The sequence below is a fragment of the Chionomys nivalis genome, chromosome 11, assembly GCF_950005125.1.
Source record: "Chionomys nivalis chromosome 11, mChiNiv1.1, whole genome shotgun sequence".
Taxonomy (NCBI): Eukaryota; Metazoa; Chordata; class Mammalia; order Rodentia; family Cricetidae; genus Chionomys; species Chionomys nivalis.
The window spans coordinates 8449319-8471937 of record NC_080096.1 but is presented as its reverse complement, the minus strand read 5'-3'; the positions used below and the strand labels follow the sequence as shown (position 1 = coordinate 8471937).

The 22619-nt window shown below is 50.7% G+C and overlaps 1 protein-coding gene across 4 annotated transcripts; it reads right to left on the bottom strand.

Annotated features, from left to right (window-relative positions):
- Positions 1-6875: 6875 nt before the first annotated feature.
- On the bottom strand, positions 6876-15722 carry Miip (migration and invasion inhibitory protein). 4 transcript variants are annotated; one of them, XM_057785373.1, is made up of 11 exons: positions 15602-15722; positions 14867-15023; positions 13671-13870; positions 13065-13412; positions 12584-12668; positions 10346-10454; positions 10207-10259; positions 9740-9869; positions 9533-9629; positions 8659-8793; positions 6876-8439 (listed from the first exon to the last, which is right to left on the bottom strand). In XM_057785373.1, exons 3-11 carry the CDS (start codon positions 13791-13793, stop codon positions 8368-8370), a joined length of 1152 nt encoding a protein of 383 aa, XP_057641356.1. In that variant the 5' UTR covers positions 13794-13870; positions 14867-15023; positions 15602-15722; the 3' UTR covers positions 6876-8367. The 4 variants fall into 4 exon arrangements, with proteins under 4 accessions (XP_057641356.1, XP_057641357.1, XP_057641355.1 ...); XM_057785374.1 differs by lacking the exon at positions 14867-15023 and having other exon boundaries at positions 15602-15701; XM_057785372.1 differs by lacking the exon at positions 15602-15722 and having other exon boundaries at positions 13671-14604; positions 14867-15471.
- Between the last annotated feature and the right edge of the window lie 6897 nt (positions 15723-22619).

The window sequence follows — 22619 nt, the reverse complement described above, 5'->3', positions numbered from 1 at the left end:
AGTACTGAGTTAAGGAGGCTGGAGAGATGGCTTCATGGTAAAGAGCACTTGCTGCTCTCCAAAGGACCCGAATTTGATTCTCAGCGCTCACACTGGGCAGCTCACAACTGCCAGTAGTAGCCACAGAGGGGACCTATACACACATCACACACACTACATATACCTACATAGACATATACACATACACAAAATTAAAAAATGTTTCAAGAAAGATACTGAGTTGAGGCAGGCATGACGATGTACATTTTTAATCCCAGCCCTCAGGAGATGGAGGCATGAAGATCTCTGTGAGTTTGAGGCCAGCCAGAACTACACAGTTAGAACCTATCTCAAAAGAAAAAAAAAAAGATACCAAGTTTAGAGGTGACTTGCTCAAAGTCATATCAGAAAAAAAAAGAAAACCTAGGGGTGCAATTCAGGGGTAGAGTGCTTGCCTAGAACGTATGAGGCCCTGAGTTCGATTCCCAGAATGGAAGGAGGAGAGATAGGGAAACAGAAGGACAAAGAGGAGGAAGAGAGGGGTGGGGAAGGAAATAGAGCAGCTGATTCCAAGCATCCCACACAGCTGCAGGAAGAGTGTGTAAGCACCAACAAGAAGATCCCCGAATCTGATGATGGGGGGGTGAAGTGTGCAGGTGGCAATAGCCCTGGGGAAAGTCTGCCAGAGGCCGGTGACCCCCAAACACCCCACCAGTGTTCCCAGCTAGCTCATACCATAACTCTCTGAACCAGCTCTTCTCGGATGTCCCTCAGCAGGCCAAGATGAGAATATTTGAATGACATACTTAACAGGGTCTGTCCCCACACCCCTCCCCCATGACATCATTTCTGGTCTTCCTGTCTCCTTCCTCTCTACCTTCCAACTCTCAAACTGCTGGGCTGGCCAGCAGGGAAGTCCTGGGCCTCTCCCAGCCCTAATGGACTCAGCGAAGAAGCAGGTGGTGCCCTGATGGCTTGGGGTTTGAGCACCAGCCACGGATCTGTCAAAACCACATCAGAGAGACCGAAACGGCCCCCTGCAGTCAGAATGAAAAGTGAGACCAAGAGAAACTGAGTTCGAGGCCTCAGCTACAGAGAAGCCCAACGATGGCTTCTGTGAAAGACACGCAGCCCCAAGGCTGTTAAATGACTCAGCTCTGGGGCCGTGGTGATGAGCGTGGTACCTCCTGCAGCACGTGTGTGTGCACGCCTGCTTGTGTACGTGTGCTGGGGCATGTGTGGAGACGGGAATAGGAGGGAGGGTGCATGTAATTGCAAAAAAAAAAAAAAAAAAAAAAAAACCCACATTCTTCTTGGGAATTAGAGAAAGAAGTTTATTCTGGAGCCATTTCAAGTGGTCACAGCTTGGGAACACAGACTTAGGTGACCCTAATTCCACGTTCCAAAGTGAAAGCAGTTTCATGAAGCTTTTATAGCTTTACAGAACAAAGAAAGTCATAAATCAAGGCAAGTCTAAAATACACTGGTGAGTATGTACACTGGGGGGGAAGGGGTTCAGTGAGACGGGGAAAGCTTTCCCATAGGCCCAAGATACTAGTTGAGCTTTTGGGTTGGTGGAAGCCAGTTGTCTGCTAAATTAATAGATCCTAAAAGACTTTTAGAACCAGGCACAGGATGCTGCATGGGCAAGGAATAACTGTACCAGAGGGCTAGAACTAGTCCAAGATAAACCAGCCTTTGGACTTGCATTATTCCACAGAACTGCAGTTCTAACCAATGGGTCTCTTCAGACACGGCTTCTTCCCTGTTTTCACCCACATAAGGGTGTTGTGGGAAGCCGAGATTACAGTTATATATATGCCGCCATTTGTAGTGCCTGTCATTCAAAGGGACATGGACTAGCTTGTCTTTTGCTTTGTTTTGTTTTGTTTTTTGATTTTTCGAGACAGGGTTTCTCTATAGCTTTGGTGCCCGTCCTGGAACTAGCTCTTGTAGACCAGGCTGGCCTCGAACTCCCAGAGATCCACCTGCCTCTGCCTCCTGAGTGCTGGGATTAAAGGCGTGCGCCACCACTGCCCGGCTTGTTTTGTTTTTTGAGACAGGGTTTCTCTGTGTCGCTTTGGTGCCTTTCCTGGAACTAGCGCTTGTAGACCAGGCTGACCTCGAACTCACAGAGATCCGCCTGCCTCTGCCTCCCGAGTGCTGGGATTAAAGGCGTGCACCACCACCACCTGACCAGGACTTTCTTATTTTAAGACACCTGCAATAGTCCCAGGAAGACTCATCTTCCACACAGGGTCACATTCTGAGGTCCCAGGTGGACAAACATTTGGGGGGCCACACTGAGCCTTCTTCAGAGACTCAGAATGTGGTGAACTCTCCCTGTGTCAATGACCTTGGAACCTTTGAGAAGTAGAGGCTGGGATCGGTCCTCACCTGAAGACCCCACCCTTAGGAGTCCTAGCCTAGCAGGGCAGGAAGACCCAATGAGCCCACCCAGCCTGGGTCAGGAGACCATGGAGAAAAGACCAATGTGGTGACCCAAAGGCTATCGGGAGTCCATATGGTCAGGCAGGGACCTTAAGCTCCTGTGTCTGCACCACATCCTCCATCCTCCAAACATCCCATGTAGGTATCACTGGAACCCCACTGGGCAGACAAGGAAGCAGGCTTCCTTACTAAGTAAGTCTTGACTTACCCAATGGTAAGGGTGGACACTGAGCCCCAGACAGAGCCCCACCACCACAGCTAGCACTCCGGCTCACGTTTAGAGAGAGTCCTGACTTGCTCAAGGGTAAGGGTGGACACTGAGCCCCAGACAGAGCCACACCACCACAGCTACCCATGAGCCCATGAGAACAGGAGGCTTGGGACCTGCTGCCTCTCCCTCTGTGGTGGACAGAAAACCTCCCAGGAGGTGGAGGAGTTGGAAAGTGTTGCCACGAATACGGATGGCAGAGACACGTGGATAAACACAGGAAAAGAAATGACTCGACTCGTCAAAAGAGAAACAGGAGCTGGGAACTGCCCCAGGGCTAGCCTGCAGTCCTCTTCCAGAGGTTGAGCTGGGATCCTGGGTCTTTTTTATGGGACATTTGCACGGTATGCATTGGCTTATGTGCAGGTCTATTGACCTTAGCCAGCAGCAGGAAGGATCCCAAACCAGCAGGCCAATAGCCTCTTAGATGTCAATCTTCAGACCTTTCCTCAGCTAACCTAGTCCCTGTTCACCTACCTCAACAGTGAGGACCCCACAGACACACCAGATCTTAGACCTGGAAAATCCTTCAGGTTTTCGTTTATCTTCCTCCCCAGGATGAGACTGATAGCTCCCCAACCCGGCCCAGCAGATGCAAGGATTCTCAACATGGGATCAGGTGCCTGTCCCAACAGTAGGGGCTGGCAAAACCAAGCAGTTTCTGCGTGTGGTCTCGGGGGCTATTGGGTCTGGGAAGAGGAGCCTGTCACTGACAGTGCCAGACCAGAAGGGGCCTGAAACACTCTGTGGTCGGGAAGGACTTAGATCTGTGTCACGATGGCATGTTTATATCGGACTGCCGATCAGAAGGTCTCAGGTTCAGTTCTCGGCTGGCTCCCCAACACTTTTACAGGAGTTAACGGGGCCAAAGCCTGGACTGGGCAGCCCTAATAAGTCAGATTTGGCCACCTTTTCTCAGTAGTCAATTTTAAAACATAGTGAAAAGCAGAAAAAGGGAAATTTATTCAGTGTGGTCACACTGGGAAGAACAAAGAAATTCAGTGACACCCCCCGCAACCCCAACTTCATCTTCTGGGTCCTGACATGAGGTTTAGATCGAAGCAGGAGGCGAGAGCTGTGCAGGGCTAAGCAGTCCTGGTCAGGGTGTAGTCCCAGCAGCACTGGCCCCGTTTCTTTTCTTCCTCTTCCTCCTCTCTCTTCTTCTTCCTCCTTCTTCCTATTGTTTGTTTTTGCTTTTGTTTTGCTCTGTTTTGGAAATGGGGGTTTCTCTATATAGTCCTGGCTGTCCTGGACCTAGCTCTGTAGACCAGGCTGGCCTCAAACTCAGTGGTCTGCCTGTCTCTGCTTCCCAGAGCTGGAATGAAAGGTGTGTACCACCACACCCAGCTAAACTGGCCCATCCTTTCGAATCCCGTCTTTCCTGCAGGGTGGTCTGACAAGTCAGAACTGTGTGATTAGGCTTTCTGCTCTCAGGAAGAGCAGCATTTTCCTTCTCCCTGCATGGGATTCCTGGGCAATTCCAGTTTCTTGAGCTTTTTGCTTCAACCGTTTGAAAGTCAAAGAATAGCCTTGTTCCTGCCGGGCTGGCTCCATCTCAACCTAAACCCCCATAGGAACCCTGCTGCTGTGGACCCCACCTCAAGTCACTATGGCCACATCAGTCTGGATTTCACCTTTTGGTTTTCTGCTCACCTCAGCTGTCCTAGACAGTCACCCTCAGGCCTCAGGAGCTAGTCACAGGGAAAGCCCTGGTTACCCACAGCCCTTCTTCCTCTCTATGGACAGAGCTCTGAGTCCAAAAGTGGTAATGAATGAAAAAACTATATATCGATGGGTTGTGATGGGGCATGCCTTAATCCCAGCATTCAGAAAGCAGAGGCAGGAGGATCTCTGTGAGTTCGAGGCCAGTCTGGTCTACAAAGTGAGTTCCAGGACAACTAGGACTCTTACAGAGAAACCCTGTCTAAAAAAAAAAAAAAAAAAAAAAAAAAGAGAGAGAGAGAGAGAGGAAAAAAAAAAGGCCATGACTGCTCCTTGCTCCTAGGTGTGGTGGAGGAGAAAGGTTTCCGTTAGATAAAAGAGAACACAACCAGAGGCAGGAACATCTGGGACAGTCCAGAGTGACGTGACCAGGCTGAGCTGGGCCATGTGAAGAGACAGGGAGTGAGGGGAGGAAAGCAGGTGCAGCAGCCAGGAGGCCTAAGGTACAAAAGGGACGGTCACCAAAATGTCAGGGTACAGGCAGGTGTGCCAGCCATACCCTGTAACAGGTAGGGACTGAGGGATGATGGGAGAACCTGGCAGCCAGACTAACGGTAAGAAGGTGCATCCCTGTGTGTTCCCAGACAGTAAAGGCAAAAGCCTGGGGAAGGCTGACCGAGAGTGGATTCAGATGATACAGGCTAGAGCGGGGAGCAGCAAGAGCTGAGGAGAGTCTTAATGTCTTCCTAGGTGCCAACACCCCCTACTTACCACAGTCCAACTTACAACCTTCCAGTGACCACAGTGCTTTCATGGGAATCCTGCAGAAGCCATCCACACCTCGACCGTGTCTTTTCTCTTCCGTTTGCTGGTGCTACATGGCCAGACCCTCTTTCTTTCTTTTTTTATTTTTTTTTCCTTTTTTTTTCCTTGGTTTTTCTTTTTCTTTTTTTTCTTTCTTTCTTTTTTTTTTTTTTTTTTTTTTTGGTTTTTCGAGACAGGGTTTCTCTGTGGTTTTGGAGCCTGTCCCGGAACTAGCTCTTGTAGACCAGGCTGGCCTCAAACTCCCAGAGATCCGCCTGCCTCTGCCTCCCGAGTGCTGGGATTAAAGGTGGGCGCCACCACCGCCCGGCCAGACCCTCTTTCTTGATGCTGGAGGGAGACCGCAGTTCAGATCCTAGCCGTGAGACCATGAGGGTGAACCATCTAGACATTACATGGGGTAACATCTGCAGCACCCTGGGTGGCTGTATTGTCCCCTTCGCCTCTTATTGGCATTGCCACGCTTTTATAAGCGATGAAAGCCAGCTCAAGAGGTCACACAATATACCTAAGATCACGATGTTGGGAGGCGGTGCTTCTGAAGCCATACTCCACTCTCCCCATTTGGGCTGAAATGCTCAGAGCAAACCAAGAGCAAGGCCGAGGAGGACCTTGGGCTGGACCAAAATGTGAATTTCAAGATCAGAACAGCATAGAATACTTGTTTTAGAAGTAAATAATCTTGTATTTCACACTACATACACACTCAGAATATAAGACTGGAGGAGACAGGTTTTAGACTCAGTCCCATTCTGAGATTCCTGGAGGCAGGATCGCCATTTTGGACTGAGGTAGAGGTAAGAGCCTGTGGCTTAGTTGCATTGCTTTTCTGGTCTTCAGGTTGAACCCCAATTATCTGTCTCTGGGTTTTTATTAATTGTGCTACATTTCAAGCCATTCAGGCCATCTTGATCTCAAAACACACACACACACGCCTCTGAACGGTTCAAGTTCCCATTTGCTCTGTTTTGTTCTATAAATCTGGCATTTAAAAAAAAAAAAAAAAGGTTTCTTACAAGTACGGGCGTCTGGCCTGCATGTACATCTGTGGCCCACGTGCATGCCGGATGCCTGCAAAGGCCAGAAGTCATCGGGTTTCCTAGAACTGACGTTTCAGAAAGTTATAAGACACCATGTGGGTGCTGGGAATTGAACCTGGGACCTCTGAGAGAACAGCCTATATTAACTGCTGAGCCATTTCCCCAGCCTGAAACTGGAACTTAAGAAAAAAAAAATTATGTGTGTGTGCTCACGTGTGCAAAAGTATCGACAGAGGCCAGAGAGAGGTGTGGGATCCCCTGTAGCTAGAGTCACAGGCACCAGTGTGCCCCCCAATGCCAGGCCTCTGATGGAGCAGTGTGTTAGTGACTGTCCCACTGCCACGGTAAAACACCATGACCAAGGCAACTTACAGAGGAGGGGTTTATTTGCGTTTATTTGGGGCTTATGGTTCCAGGTTAGTGTCCACAGTGATGGAGATAGTACAGCAACATGGCAGTTGGAGCTAGAAGCTGAGAGCTGAAGATTCGTATCTAGAACCATGAACAGGACACACGGAGAACACACTCAGAACAGTGAGTCTTTAAACTCCCGAAGCTCACTTCTAGTGAGATACTTCCTCCAACAGAGCCACACCCCCCAAGCCTATGGAAACCCAACCACCCATACAGAGCAAACATTCACATGCCAGAGAATCATCTCACTCAAACACAAATACTATGTGCTTTTAAGTGAGAGCCATCACTCAGTCCCAAAGCTGAAAATTTTTATTTTAAAGATTTTATTTATTCTGTATACAGTGTTCTGCCTGCACATATGCCTGAGTGCCAGAAGAGGACACCATATCTTATTATAGATGGTTGTGTGCCACCACGTGGTTGTTGGGAATTGAACTCAGGACCTATTGACCTCTGAGCCAACTCTCCAGCCCACAAGGCTGAAATGTAATATTACGCAACCCAAAGCACACAAGGGATGGGAGAAACAGGATCCCACTCCCTAACACCTCCCAGCTCTGTTCTGATGTGCAGCTTCTCAACTTATCCTTCCTAGGGTTGTGAGCCGCCCCGTTTCTAGAACTGGGCCCAGAAAAGGGCATGGAGATGCCAGGGACCTCAAGAGAACCCTTCTGTTGAGATCAAGGACAGAGCTCACTTATTCGATATGAGACACATTTTTAGTGAGTCTGTGCATGTGTGTGTGTGTATATGTGTGTGTGTATATGTGTGTGTGTTTGTGCGTGTGAATGCAGGTGCATCCATGCCATGGTGTGCATAAAAAAGTCAGAAGACCACACTGGGTGTTGATCTATACCTTCCATCGTGAGGTAAGGAGTTTCTTTGTTGTTTTTCCAATGTGTAAGCCAGGCTAGGAATTCCTCTATCTTTACCTCTCATCCCCCCCATAGGATTACAGACACTCAGTACATGTCTGGCTTTTACATGGGTCCTGGGGATTTGAACTCAGGTCCTCAAACTTACATAACAAGATTCTTACCCACTGAGCCATCTCCCCAGGCCTGAGGTACTGTAACACTGACCTTGGTTCTAGCCTGCCTTGGGGAACCACCCCATTTGTCTGGTAGACGGCCTCTATCTAGATCTGAGAGCTACAGAAAAAGCTAGAAGCCCAAGTAGGATCCAGTGGCATATGCCTATAATCCTAATACTCAGGAGGTGGAGGCAGGAGAATTGGAGCAGTTCAAGGTCATCCTTGGATTGTGAGTTCCAGGCCAGCCTAGGCCATGTGAGACTCTATGGCAAAAAGTATACAAAAAAGAAGCCACACTCCAAGTAATGGGTGCTCACTGGGTGCTCACCTCCAGGTAGCCAGTGTCTCTCTTAGGCAAAGTGAAGCCAGTTGTGACCAGGACACCTGGACATCAAGGGGACCAGCAGGAAAGGCAAGCTATGTGGGGATGGGAAGTATAGGGCCCTGAGTTTTATTTGCATACTACTGACAGAGTCTCCGCCCCCTCCACCCTTGAGTTCCTACCCCAGGAGGAGGGAGGATGGGCTAGCGCCAGGCCTGGACCCTCCCATCTCAACAGCACAGCACTTCTGTCTTGTCAGGTTACAGCCTCATTGTAGGGGCGTACATCCATCTCTCAGGTGCTGCCTCCTCAGGGGAGGGTGATGGCACCGGTAGAGAACTGTTCCCTTCTGAGTGGTCAGTCCGCAGGGCTTCTAGTGGGCGGGACGGAGCTGGGAAACCTGAGACTCTGACCAGATTGGTGGTGGGACCTGTGCTGGCAAGGCCTGGAAGGTGAACGAGGAGGTGTTAGCAGGGGTCACCTGGGGATAGGTCGGGCCCAGCATTAGCCTCAATTCCTCAGCACCTTGGAGTAGGCTCGGGCAGGTGGGAAGGAGTGCCAAAGTTGAGGGGGCGAAGTTTTCAGGGCCTGAGCCCCCATCGTAATAGGATCTGTCCCACCTGGACCCCTCTCACCCCAGGTCGGGACACACTCTAGACCCTACCAGGCGGGATGGGCTGGTGGCTGACAGATGTCGGCGCTGCGCTCCACAGGAGACAGAGGACCAGAGGTCAAGACTCTTGGGGACACAGCTTTTCTCAGGCTTTGGAGGGAGGATATCCCAGCCCAGCAGACAGTGCTGTGGAGAGAAAAGGTTAGAGGCATCTGCCATCCAGAAACATGAGAAAGACCCCTGAGGAGCCACGAGCCTCTCCCTGGGGACCCAGGTATATCTACCCATTGGTTACCAGTCCCTACTGACCTGGCCACTGGCCACCCCAACCCTCCCGAAGATGGACGAGAGGATGTGGGTACTAATGGAGTCCTTTCCACACTGAACTTGGCCCTGAACATCTAAATTGCATGACTTCACTAAACCATCTTCATGACTCCAACATCAAAGATGTTCCCTTTCTACCAGTTTGTAGGGGAGCCAAAGGGTCTTTCCCCTCTTCTCTTCTACCAATTACAGCTACCCTGTCCTTCACCCAGCGTGAGCAGGACGCCCTTTGACTTCCATCCTGACTGAGAAATGGGATGCATGATAGAAACATAAAGGTCTGGGATCAAACCCATCTCTCCAGCCAGCTCCACTCTGTCTCTGATGCCTGCGTGGGGGGGGGGGGGTAAGACAGTGTCTGCGTGACTCTGGGAAACAGCCCTCCTAAGAGCCATGCATGTAGCACCCAAGAGCTCAGTAAATAGTGCCCACGTAGACACCCATCTTAGACACCATGTGGGGGACAGGTGACACACCAGCCCAGGTGAAGCCAGAGGCCTGCTAGCATGCAAGAGCCTTGGAGCAAGCTCTCTTCCAGGCTAGTTCAGGATCCTGCCCACACAGGCCTCCCTCTAGCATCTTCAGGCAGGTGGCTTACCCGAGGCAGAGCCAGGGTGTCAGAGGCATCAAAGCTTTTCCGTCTATGAATTCGATAGCGGTGTGGGGGGTCCAGAATGGACAAGGGGATGCTCACCCTGTGCAAGAGGCATAGCATCAATATTACCAGAGGCCACGTTCAGTACCCAACTCTAGCTGCAACTGTCCAGTGGGACCTCCAGGGAATTCCAATGCTCTCAACACTCACCTAACCTGCGCGGGCTCCGCCAGAGTCTCAGGTCCCTGTTGGTCCCGGGGTATCCCACATAGGCGGCAAGGGGTACCTGGGTCCACTGGCACAGGAAACAGGCGCCGGTTGACACGGTAACAGTACACACCTGTGAGACCCATGATAAACCACAGTTGCCCCTAAGCCGGGCAATTTGCTGCCAGGGCCTCTGGCTATCCCTTGATACACAAACCATACCATCCATTGAGGAATCACTCTGGGCCACTTTTTCCCCAGCCCCTTTCCTCCCAAAGTGTTGGGTCCACACTCAGGGGCCCTGAGAGCTGTACCCTGCTGTCTCTGAAAGCTGCCAGAGAGAGGTGGTTACAAAGGGCAGGACCTAAGCCAGCCAGGCCCCAGCCAGAATGGGTCCCACACTGCTCAGACACCAGGATGCCCTCCCCGAGTCGCCAGCTCAGAGTGCCCTGGTGGAAGTATTCACTCACACTGGTGGCTCTCTTCCACACCGCTGCTCTCCTGCAGGCCTGGGAACACAGCTCTGGGGGGAGGGGCAGGAGAAGATGAGCAGGAAGAGTGACAGAGCCCCCTAACCACCCTCCTCCCTCTTCGCGCACCCCCGCTTACTCAGGAGAGTCGCAGACACAATCCTCTCTGTTGGCTTCTCGGAACTTCTGAAGCATGGAGAAGAAGGCCTCGGGTTCGCTGGTAACAGGAGAACTAGTGTCCAGGGACCCTGGGGTGGACAAAGCACTCACGGTGAGGGAGGCAGGGCTAATGGGCGGGGGCCCCACCTCGCCCCAGGACTCTCCACTCACTTGAGGGCCAGCTCTGTTTGAGCACCGGTCTGCCCTGATATAGTCAGTCATCCGCAGACAACTCTCTCACAGAGCCCTTAACAGAGGCCATACACCCATTTATTCCAGAGACAGGAACTGTGGAGCCCTAGCTGGCCTGGAACTTCATATGTAGACCAGGTTGGTCTTGAACTCACAGAGACTGGACTGCCTCCGCCTCTTAAGTGTTGGAATTAAAAATATACTGTATACTGTTACTTCAGAGACAAGATCTCATGTAGCCCAGGCTGGCCTCCAACTCAACACTTTTGCCTCCACCACCCAGTAGAGAGATTATAGGCATATACCTGGCTTACATTATTTTTTTCTTTTTTAAGATTTATTTATTATGTATACAGTGTTCTGCCTGCATGTTTGTCTGCACAACAAAGGAAGGCACCAGATCTCGTTATAGAAGGTTGTGAGCCACCATGTGGTTGCTGGGAATTGAACTCAGGACCTCTGGAAGAGCAACCAGTGCTCTTAACCTCTGAGCCATCTCTTCAGCCCCTGCTTACATTCTTACTAGCCGGGAAGAGCAGGAAGCCAGACAAGGTTCCCACTCTGAGGAGGCGATATTCTAAAGGGACGAAAGACTAATTAGTCACCAAGGAACTCGGAGATGTGATACTGAATGGTGCCGGGAATCTGGAGGCCAGGGCCAGGGGGCTGAGTGCCACAGGGCAGGAGGATGCAAGCGAGGTCTGAGAAGGTGACCAGAGCAAAGACCAAGGAAGTCACATTGGCCAATCAAACGGATAGCCCAGTCGGTGAAGAACGCAGGTGCTTGGCATGTGTGAGGAACTCAGGAGGGACAGGACAATGGAGGGTGAGGGTGGAGGGGTGAAGCTGGGAGTCTGAGACATTCAGGGACAAGGACCATCAAAATAAAGTCAGCCATGTTTTTACAGGACACATCCTTGAGGTGAGGGAAAGCAGGGGCAGCTAAAAGGAGGCCGTGGATTCTAGAAATGTACTAAGGAAGAGAATGTATTAATGCTCAAGACATGGAACATGTAACAGGAGGCAGGTCGAGGCGGGGCCTGAGGTCACAGTCTGACTACTTAAGTTCACCAAGCTGCCACTTACAGAGATGGGAGGGAGAGCCGCTGTGCAAAGGAGGAGGTGGAAACCAGGATAAGATACTTTTTAAACTATAGTTTATCTTTATTTGTGTGTCTAAAAAAAATTCTTTTAGTGGGATTTGGTGGCATATACCTTTAATCTTAGTCCTGGGGAGGCATAGACTGAGGGATCTCTGTGAGTTCAAGGACAACCTGTTCTATATAGGTAGCTAGTTCCAGAACTACCAGGGCTATGTAGAGACCCTATCTTCAAAAACGTGTGTGTGTGTGTGTGTGTGCGCGCGCGCTTAAGGTAGGGCTGGAGAGGTGGTTCAACTGTGAAGAGCACTGGTTATGCCAGGCGGTGGTAGCACACTCCTTTAATCCTAGCACTCGGGAGGCAGAGGCAGGTGGACCTCAGAGGTCCAGGCCAGCCTGGTCTACAGAGTTTTAGGATAGCCAAGACTACAAGAGAAACGCTGTCTCGAAAAACAAACGAACAAGCACTGGCTGCTCTTGCAGGGATTCAGTGCCCACCTCCCGCACTGTGGCTCACACCATCTATAACTCCAGTTCCTGGCTCTGATGTCTGCTCCTGGCCTCTACAGGTACCAGACATGCACATGATGTACATACATGCATACATACATACATGCAGGCAAGCATACACACACACACAGTTAAAATTAAAATTAACAGTTAAAATTAGAAACAAAAAGCTAAAATGGCAAAATTTCTGCGGCATGCATTTTAGCGCTCAGTTGACAGCAATGAGGCGGAAGAGGCTGGAGGGAGGAGAGGAGCCCGGAGGTGCCAGAAGAGGAGCAATAGCGTGAAGATGTTCCCACTAGGGTTGGGCAGGGGCCTGGCCTCTATAAACGCTCAAATATCGAGCAGCCCTGATTCACTCCTTCATTCAGCTTCATGGGTATCTGGGCTATGATTAGCCCAACCCCGCCCCTCACCTGCAATCCAATCATAGCCCAGGTATGGCCGGAAGCGCCACCTGCTCTCAGGCATTGCAGACTCTTGGGAGAAGGTCACTTTGGGCTGAAGAAGTAGACAAGGAGGGCATGGGCTGGATCGGCAGGCCTGGCCCAGAGGCGGCCTGTTTCAGGGGAACAATGCACTGGGTATTGACTTAGACTCCAGGTTGGCGCCAACCTCAGCTGGGGAGCTCAGAAATGGGAAGGTAAGTTTGGTCTCATTTTGGGTGTGGCTTTGAACAAGCCCGGGCTCCAAGCTTCAGTCCTCCCACCTGACCAATAGGGTTGCCTCCTTCTTCCAAAAGGGCAAAGATGTACTAGCAATAACTGGACACACCTTACTGGATCTCCTAGAGGCCTCACCCCCTACTGGGGAGGCTTATCCAGGAACAATCTGTCAGACAGGAAGGGAAATGGAGGCCCAAAAGCTCCCCAGGATTTCCAGGCGCTCCTGAGTTACCTTAGATGGCTTGCTTGGTCGTGATAGCATGGACTTTGGAACCTGTGTTTCGTGAGGTCCCAGACCTTTTGGTGGCCTCTTCAGACCTTCAGTGGCTAGCAAGGGTACTGAGGGGGGCTGCCGTTCATCCTGGGGCTCCCGGTGTTGGCAAGGGGCAGATGGTAAAGAGTCCACCCTGAAGCTGTCCTTGCCATAGAAGGACCTTTCAGATGTGGCTCCTCGATGACTGTCCAGTGGATCCCACTCCTGTCTTTTGTCCTGTGAGCTCGGGGCCACTGAGGAGCTGGAGGAACTCTCTTGGGACACTGGCATCTCTAAGTTGCCGCTGCTGCTATAGTCCAGGTTTGACTGCAAGAAACAGGTCAGGTTACTCAAGCAGCAGTCTGGCCAGTGCCCAGCCACTCAGGTTCACTCTGGACTCATAGGTCTTCATTCTGCCGTGGCCTCTGGGTGTCCCAACCCAGTCCCTTCCTCCCATGGCCTCAGTTTTGCAACGTCGGTGAAATGGGTGCATTGGATAAGATAGACCCTGGAAGCTTGGGCATAGCCACAGGGGGTAGGAAGTCTTTTCCTTACCACCTGTGCATTACCAAGGGGGTCACCCACCTCTGATGCTGCTCTGGCCACTGACCGACACATGGCATCGTGCCCAGCCCACAGCTGCTTCAGCAGCTCCAGGCTGAGCAGCCGAAGCTGAATGGGGTCTTTAGTCTCTGCCATCTGGGGCATGGGTCTCAGCTTTTCACAGCTTGTCACTGGCTCTGGGCTGGAAGATACTCACAGGAGATGCTCAGGCTAGGTTCTACCTGAAGTGAAAGGATCAATGACAAAAGATGAGGGACGGAACCTGTCACAGAGGCCTGAATTCAAATCATCACCGGGATTCTCCTGTACTCTGGAGCCTCACCCTGGTTACTTAACCTCTCTGTGCCTCTTGTCCTAACCTGATAAACATGGCGGCATAGAGTTACCCTACCATGCCGTCACTAGGGCGACACAGGACAGTGCATGTTAAATGCTCAGTACAGCACTCAATGAATGGCCATCAGTACTAAGCCAGCCAGGATGTCTGGCAGGTCTCCATCTGAATTCCCATCTGCTTGTGTGACAACTGTGCTATTTCTTCCCCCCAAAGACCACACCCCAGAGTGCTGCGGAAGGCAGTTTTTGAACGATTATGGACGACAGGAAAATGCTCGCCTGCTAAGAGACTAAAACTTCCATCGGGCCTTCCTTAGTTATCCGACCCCTGGGCCTGTGAGATGGCCAAGCTTGACAACCTGGGTTCAATTTTCAGGGTCTACACGGTGGAAGGAGAGAGCTGACTCCATGAATTGGCTTCTTACCTCCATACATGTGCCATGGCATGCGCCTGCCCATATAGACAAAAAAATGTTATGAAAATTAATCTCATTCCTGGTGGCGCACGCCTTTAATCCCAGCACTCCGGAGGCAGAGGCAGGTGGATCTCTGTGAGTTCGAGGCCAGCCTGGTCTACAAGAGCTAGTTCCAGGACAGGCTCCAAAGCTACAGAGGAACCCTGTCTCGAAAAACAAACAAACAAACAAACAAACAAACAAACAAACAAAAAATTAATCTCGTTCCTTTTCATACAGAAAGAGACTGGTACAGAGTGCTAATTCAAAGCCTAAGAACTTATGTTATCTGGGGATGGTACTGAGCCCAGGACCTGCAGCAGTAAGCTTGTTCTCTGACACAAGGCTGCCCTCAGCCACTTTTTCTTTTTTAGCTCATGTACCCCAAGGTCACATAGCTAGTGTCAAAGCAGGGTTTAAACTAACCTGTAGGTTCCTGGTTGTTGCGAAGCAGCTACTCCCCCTGACATCCAAGCATCAACCTCTTGCTGGGAGGTGAGAGTCTCCTCAGAAAGTTGCAAGATTTTAAGGTTGCTTTAAACAATGACTAGGGACAGAAATCTGGAATGGAGCCACCTGCAAGCTGTACGGGATGAATCAGAACCCATACTGGGTGTGTTTGTCAGCGGTGCAGCTGCTTGCCTTTGGGTCACATAAGTTCCCGAAGTGACCCCAATACACTCATTGGTTCACCCATGAGCGAACCAGCTACACCTGGATGGAATCATTTCTTTGCTCTCTTGGCTGTGCTCTGGAGCAAACAGACCTTTGTTGACATATGATTCCCGACTAAGGTTGTCTGCGCTTAGGGAAGCCTGGCCCTGACAGGGCTGGCAGGTTTCTGGGAAACCTCCCCCTCCTCCTGCCAGCTTTGGTCCTTCAGAGGTCCAGATCAGGAACACCTCCTTTGCTTCTGGAAGGGATGTCTGCAGTGTAGGGAAGGGCTTCCCACTTTTAGAACCACAGTCCAGACTCCTCCACCAGCATCAGAGCTCTTACTCCGGGTTGGGTCAGAATCCCTGCTCTGTCCCAGCCCTGCCGCCCCACACGCTCCCGGGGACTCGGGTCTCCATGCAGTCTGCAGTGGGGAGCAGAGCAGACCCCCGCCTGTTACTCCCGCGCACCCTTCGGACCTGGAAAAGGCCCTTGCCCCTTCTCTACCTGGTCTGGCCGGGTGCAGGCACATCTCTCTGATCCCAAGATCAGAGGCCGCTTTGAATAAAAGGACTCGGACGCCCTCCACGGGGAAGCCGAGGTCCCCAGCAGCCCGGGGCTCCGCCTCCTCTGGGTGGGGCCTCCGATGGTTGTCCTAATTGGGTAAAACTGGAGCGGGGCCTCCGCCAGCTGTCCTGATTGGCCAATTGGCGGGGCAGGACGTCAGACAAACGTTAGTTCGCATCCGGAAGCGGCAGTTTCAATTTAGGGGTGGGGCTAATGGCCCCTCATTGCTGATTTGTTGACTGAAAATGTCAAGTCTGCCAATTTGAATTTTACTGAATGGAAATTACCGGAACTACAGGTTCCGATTGGTCAGTGTGGCCCGGCTACGTAATTTCCGGATGATTGTGGAGCTGTAAAGGGCTGCGGATGGGCGGGACAAGAGGCGAGAACAACTCAGACCATCTTTTGAAGCCTGGGCTTGCTTCGGACTAAGGGCTCCTCTCGGTTGGTGGGGAGGGTGGATTTACAGGCGTGCCCTGTTAGGCCTGCTTTCTTCAACACTTCAAGTCTCTGTGAGGTGCCTACTTTGTGTCTGACGCCCTGAAAGGCAAAGATTTAAGAGTGGGGACAGAGGGAGAGAAGTCACTGGCAAAATTACCATATAGATACCAAAAATCTGGTCCTGTAAAATATAAACCAAATTTAACCGGGCATGGTGGTGCACTCCTTTAATCCCAGAACTCGGGAGGCAGAGGCAGGCGAATCTCTGAGTTTGAGGTGAGGTAAGTTCCAGGACAGCCAGGGATACCCAGAGAAACCCTATCTCAAATAAGACAAAATTTAATGTAGCTCAGACTGGCCTCGAACTTGCTATGTTATGAGGATGGCCTTAGATTGACTCCTTTTTCTTCAGCCTCTGCCTCCTCTAATACTGGAATTACAGCCTATTCCAGCATACCGAGTGTGGAACTGAACCCAGAGCTCTATGCACGGAAGTGTGCTACCTTAGTGTTTTTAACGGCACTGTGTCTTCAACGCCCCTGGCTGCTAGCCATTCTCCTTCCTCCCTGTCAGAGTCAGAAGGTCAGCCACCCCAGGAAAAGGTCTAGACTGGAGGACACTTGAAATAAGCATCCGGGAGCCGGGCAGTGGTGGCGCGCATGCCACCCTTAATCCCAGCACTTGGGAGGCAGAGGCAGGTGAACCTCTGTGAGTTTAAGACCACTCTGGTCTACAGAGCGAGTTCCAGGACAGGACGGGCTCCAAAGCTACATAGAGAAACTGTCTCGAAAAACCAATATAAATAAATAAACAGATGAATAAATAGGAAAGAAAAAGAAAGTAACAAAGCATCCTGGAGTTTAGTGTAAGGGGCCTGCTTTGCTCTCACTGTCTTCATTCAACAAGCACAATTTACTGATATTGCAAGTGCCTGACAATTCCGTGCCAGCTCTTGGGGAGAGAGGGTGCGTGTAGCAGAAATGATGTGCCCTGCAAGATCATCACAATCAACACGATGCCACGGCTGTGCTGGTGCACACCTTCAATCCCAGCACTCAGCAGGCAAGGACTCAAAACCAACCCTGTCTACCTAATGAGCTCCGGGGCTGCATAGTGAGATCCTGTCTCAAAACAAGACAGAATTTGTCATGTTAAAGGCCAACCTGGTCTACAGAGTGAGTTCCAGGACAGCCAGGGCTACACAGAGAGACCTTGCCTTGAAAAATCAAAAAATAAAGAAGGCTCTCACTTTCGACCATGTGGGATCTGGGGTTCAGACGCAGTTCATTAGGCTGGGAGCAAATGCCTTCACCTGCCGAGCTATCTCCACCCCCGACAACCCAAATTTTTAAGTGTTCTGACACTTAAAACAGATAAAACAACAGATACTTTATTTAAAAAAAAAAAAGATGAACTCATAAAAATGAAAGAAGGGGAAAGGAGAGAAAAATCAGAAGAGAAAGCTCTGAAGTCCAAAGAAAGCTTTGGACTCCGCTAGGCTGCCTCACTCTCCGGGATCCGTGGACAGAGGATTGGCAGGTGGGGCGGTGGCTGGGCTGAGGGAGAGCCGCCCTCGATGTGGGCGGTACCTTTTCAGCAGGCGGCCAAAAAAGTCAAGTTAGAGGGGAAAACTGCTTTGCCACCAATGCCTGTCTTCTCTGATCTCTTTGACCTTTCAATGTGGACGGCACACCGACAATTCCCTAGGGTGCTTTTAGGACACACACACACACACACACACACCTTCTCTGTGTACAGAACCTAACACTGGGAGCCACGGCTGCTCAGTTGCATGACACAGCAGAAACAGAGTTAGGTGGAAATTTGGAAATTAAGCTGCAGCCAAGCGCTGATGGTTTGACCCCTATGGCCCCCACAGCAGTCGCCTCCACCTGTGAATAGCAAGACACCGGTTAAGGAGTTTAAACTCAAGATTCCCTGCATGCCTGGGGACCTAGAGCACAGAAATGGGTTTTGCTTTCTCTCTCTTTCTCTCTTCCTTTTAACCAAAATTCTAGACCAGGGATGGGTTACCTTCCTGTGAGGTCCCTAAAACCCCTCAAACTATAAAGATTATTGCCCCTGGTCAGTTGGAAGCTGGCACTAGGTTATAAGATCCTATTACTGAAGACATCACATGCTTTGCACTAGGACGTAAAAGAATCAAGCTGAGACTAAGCTGCAAACCCCTCCCTGCTGGCTACTGTGGGAAGGAAAATGGCCCATGCTTCTACTCAGCCATGGACCCTATGTGTTCCTGTCATTGGCACTGCAGGCAACCAGCCATGCCTGCTTGTGTAACTGACCTGAGAGGTGACTGTGCAACCAGCTGTTTTCCAATTGCATTTAAGGCCTGCTCCACGGGAGAGGGACCCATATTTGGCACTAGAAGCCAGCAGTGAAAAACAACACAAACAAACCAAGCAACCCTGTGGCTGGGAAGGTCATAGATCCCAGCAGGGAAGTACTGCTCTTAAGTAGCATGATGTGCCTATCCAACTGCCTTCTTATTTACGTACATAGATTATTGCTGCTGTCAGCCTTTCGCTACTGAGGAAACCAGTAACTGATCAAAATGCTGAGAAGTCAGTGACTGTTGCTGTGTTGTAGTGACCCAATGCTCAACCTTAAATGGGAGAACATCAGACATCTTATCACTCCCTCCAACGCTCAGGGAACAATGCAGAAGAGGGAGCCGAAGGAAAGAAAGAGCTGGAAGAAGGGTAAAGGGTCATGGAATTTGGTATGACATGACTGTTGCCATCTTGAAAGCAGAATGGTTGACGGCTTGTGTGGCACCTTCACAAGAGGTGGAGCCCACTAATACCCCTCACGGAAGGGGAAGGCATGTGAGGCAGCGGAACTGCAGAGGACCAGGAGACTCCAGTGGCACAGCTTCCTGTAAGTTATTCATGTTCCTGTAAGCCCAGTTAAACTCACTGCTTCACCAAGCTGGACTTGAGCGGAATGGTTTTGCTGGTCCATCTGAGACCAGTGCTTTCTCCTGTCTGAAAAGACTTCCCGGAAAATGTCATGCAGTTGTTATTGGCTTTTTCTGGAAAGTACGCATAATGTAAAGATGTTGGTCAAGTTAGTAAGTAGTGGACCCATGACGATTGGAATTGGTTGTCACCTTGACTGAATAAGGGGACATCCAGGACTGGTGAGATGTGCCTGTTTGTCACTGGGGATGTTTTCGGAGAGGAGTGACATGGAAGGCCCCACCCTTGTGGTGGGCAGCACCTTAGAACTGCAACCTAGACGGAAAACATTGTGAGAAAAACAGTACCAGAAAAAACTGTTCCGAGTGCTTCAGTTGTCACTGCTGCTGCCACCTGCTTCCGTGGTCGCTGCTGATATCATCCTCCGGCTTCGTGGGCCTTTCAACATGGATCTGATACCAGCCACTGTACAGGGAGCCTCCAGGCTATCAGGACTGCTGCGCCTCCTTCCTTGGAGCAGCTACCAGATTCTCAGCCTCTCCAGCATACGCATGACCACTTCGGGCCATCCAGCTCCATTGTGTAGCCAGGCTAATCAATCCCCTCTTATAACACATGTGTACATTCAGTTGCTTCTGTTCCTCTAGAGAACCTAATACAAATGCTCAACGTAACACTACCACTGAGGCCTGCCATGCAGACCCCTGTCCACTACAGGCACTTCTAGCACCAGCTCCCATCCTAGTGTGGCTTCTTCTCTTTGCCTGGGATCTGCTCACTAAACACATACAGACTAAAATCACAAGATATCAATACATAGATATTCATCCAGGCAGTGGTGGCGCACGCCTTTAATTCTGGCCCTTGGGAGGCAGAGGCAGGTGGATCTCTGTGAGTCTGGGGCTAGCCTGGTCTACAGAGTAAATTCTAGGACAGCCTCCACAGCTACAGAGAAACCCTGTCTCAAAAAAACAAAACCAAACCAAAAAGGACTTGTTGGACTGCAGCGAGTCAATAATCCTAGCACTAGAGTGGCTGAGGCAGAATTTTAAGGTTGAGAAGAGCTTGTGCTACAGAGAAACCTTGTCTCAAAAATATGGTGGGGCCTGGGAGATGGCTCAGCAGGTAAATCTCTTTGGCTGTGAAACACGAGGACTCTGGGCCCCATCAGTAGAAGCCATATAAAAGCCAGATGTGACACACCTCTGAAACCCTAGCACCCTTATGGTAAGATCGGGGGAGGGGTGGTAGGTGGAGACAGAATGGCCTGTAAGCTGACCAGCCTGCATGTTTGGAGGCAAAGAAGAGACACCCCGTCTCAAGGTGGGAGGGTAAGAACAGACTCAGAACGCTGTCCTGTGACCTCCATATGCACGGTATGGTGCATTGATGTGTGGGCATGCAGTTTCAAGGGAGGCGTGCGTGCTGTGGATGTAGATGGCAGAGAGCTTGTCTAGAGTGCACGGATCCCCGGGCTTGATCCCCAGCATGCACAGACCGAGCCTGGCAAGGCACACCTTTAATCCTAGCACTCAGAAGGCAGGGGCAGGAGGATCTCTGTGGGTTCAGGGTAACTCGTCTTCATAGTGAACTCCAGGCTAATAAGGCTACATAATGAGAAAGAAAAAACAAAACAAAAGGGGTACAGAGATGGCTCAGTGTTGACGGCCTTTGCTGCACAATCATGACAGTTGGTTTTTATATCCCAGAATCTACATAGCAACCCTAACACACACACACACACACACACACACACACACACACACACACACAAGCTTTAAAAGTAAATTTAAATTTAAAAAATATACATGTACTCATTGTGGTGTTTTGAAATCTGACCCTTTTTGCCATTCCCGTTGTAAGCACCCTAGTTGAGGGTACTTTCATGACCCTCCTAGAATGCTGCTGTAATTGCCTGGCTGGTCTCTCTGCCTCCATCCTCAGTCACATCCGACTCCACAGGGTTCATCGAAGTCCCCTGCTGAGATGCAGTCAGCTCTGACTAGCCCTTTCTTGCCTCAGGAAAACAAAGCACCCCATTCTGCCCCAGATCCTGCCTGCTTTCTTTTCTCCCTTATACCCTACCCAGATCTCCCAGGACTCCATTCCCCAGACTGTACTCAGGTGTTACCTCAGTTAAGTCTCCTCCAACCACACCATCATTGTACCCTTGCACACCTTCCTCACACACTTACCTACTGACCTCTTGTCTTTTCCTAAGTGATCTTGGCTCTTGTCCTGACAAGTTCTGTAAAGGTAGGAGTTCTGGGAATCAAACCCAGAGTCTCCTGTATGCTGGGCAAGTCAGTGGCAGTGGTTCCGCCCCTCCCCCCAGGATTTCTCTGTAGCCCTGGTTACAAGCCATCTCGGAACTTGCTCTGTAGACCAAGCTGGCCTAGAACTCGCAGAGATCCACCTGCCCGAGTACTGGGATTAAAGGCGTGCACCATCACTGCCCAGCTTTGTCTTTTAAGACAGAGTCTCTATGCAGGGTGGCTGGCCTGAAACTTTGCTGTCTGGGAGAGGGGTTAGTCTCTCCAGCACCCTGTCACTGGGCAGATGAAGCAGGGATGAGTCTGGCCTTACCTGAGAATAACTGAGTCAGGTCTAGAAAACCTTGTGAGCTACCACCCAACAGGTCAGCAGTAGCAGCAGCTTGCTAATGACAGAACCCTCCCCCCAAACTCACACACGCACACTTGGTCAACGTTTTGCTTCACATACATGTGTACTAGACTGTGGTGTTTCTAGAGGGAGGGGAGTAAAGGGCACACTGGAAAGCTGATAGGCTTGGGGAAAATAAGTCGGTTTCACCCTCCCTTCCCTCTCCTTCCCAATCAGTCTAAGACCTAGGACATCATCAGCTAGTCTTATTTCTCTGACCTTCAGTTTCCACAAAGGGGCTGAACAAGCCGGATTCTCAGCACTCACATTATGTCCTAGAACTGCGGCCGCCCACAGGCTTCCAGGAGCTCTTGAGCTCCCCAGGTCCTGGACGGCAAATGTGCAAACACTAGAGCAGCCCTCGCAGAGCCCAAACACAGCAGCTCTTGAGATGACTATTCTGGAACACACGCATATCCTGTGATACACACCAGGTAAACGGCAGCGCTTGTACACAAGGGGGGAGAAGGGGCTGGATCTGAAGAACCAGGCAAGAACTGGAGGGGTTCTGGATGCCTGGGGTGTGGCACACGCTCAACTCCAAGTGCAAAGGTCATAAGAGGTAAGGGTAAGAGAGGGGCTGGGGGCACTAATCTGTCACTGTGGTGAGGAGGTCAGGGTCTCGGAGATTCAAACAGAAAGTGACGGATTGGTTAGAGTATGGTACCATGGACTCGATGACCCCTTGAGTTTGTGGTCTGAGAATCTGGAAAGATGTAGTTACCATCAGCTGAGCTCAAGAGTTTTTGAGACAGATAAGTGGGTGGGTAGGGGTGGGACCTCAGTCAAGAGGACACACGTAGAAGGGCAAGGAGAAGCCACCAATGGCCTTTTCCACTCCCAAGGGCCCTTCTAACAAGAAAGGTCACAGCCAAGTTCTCAGAAGGCGGAGTGGGGTGGCCCGCTGAGTC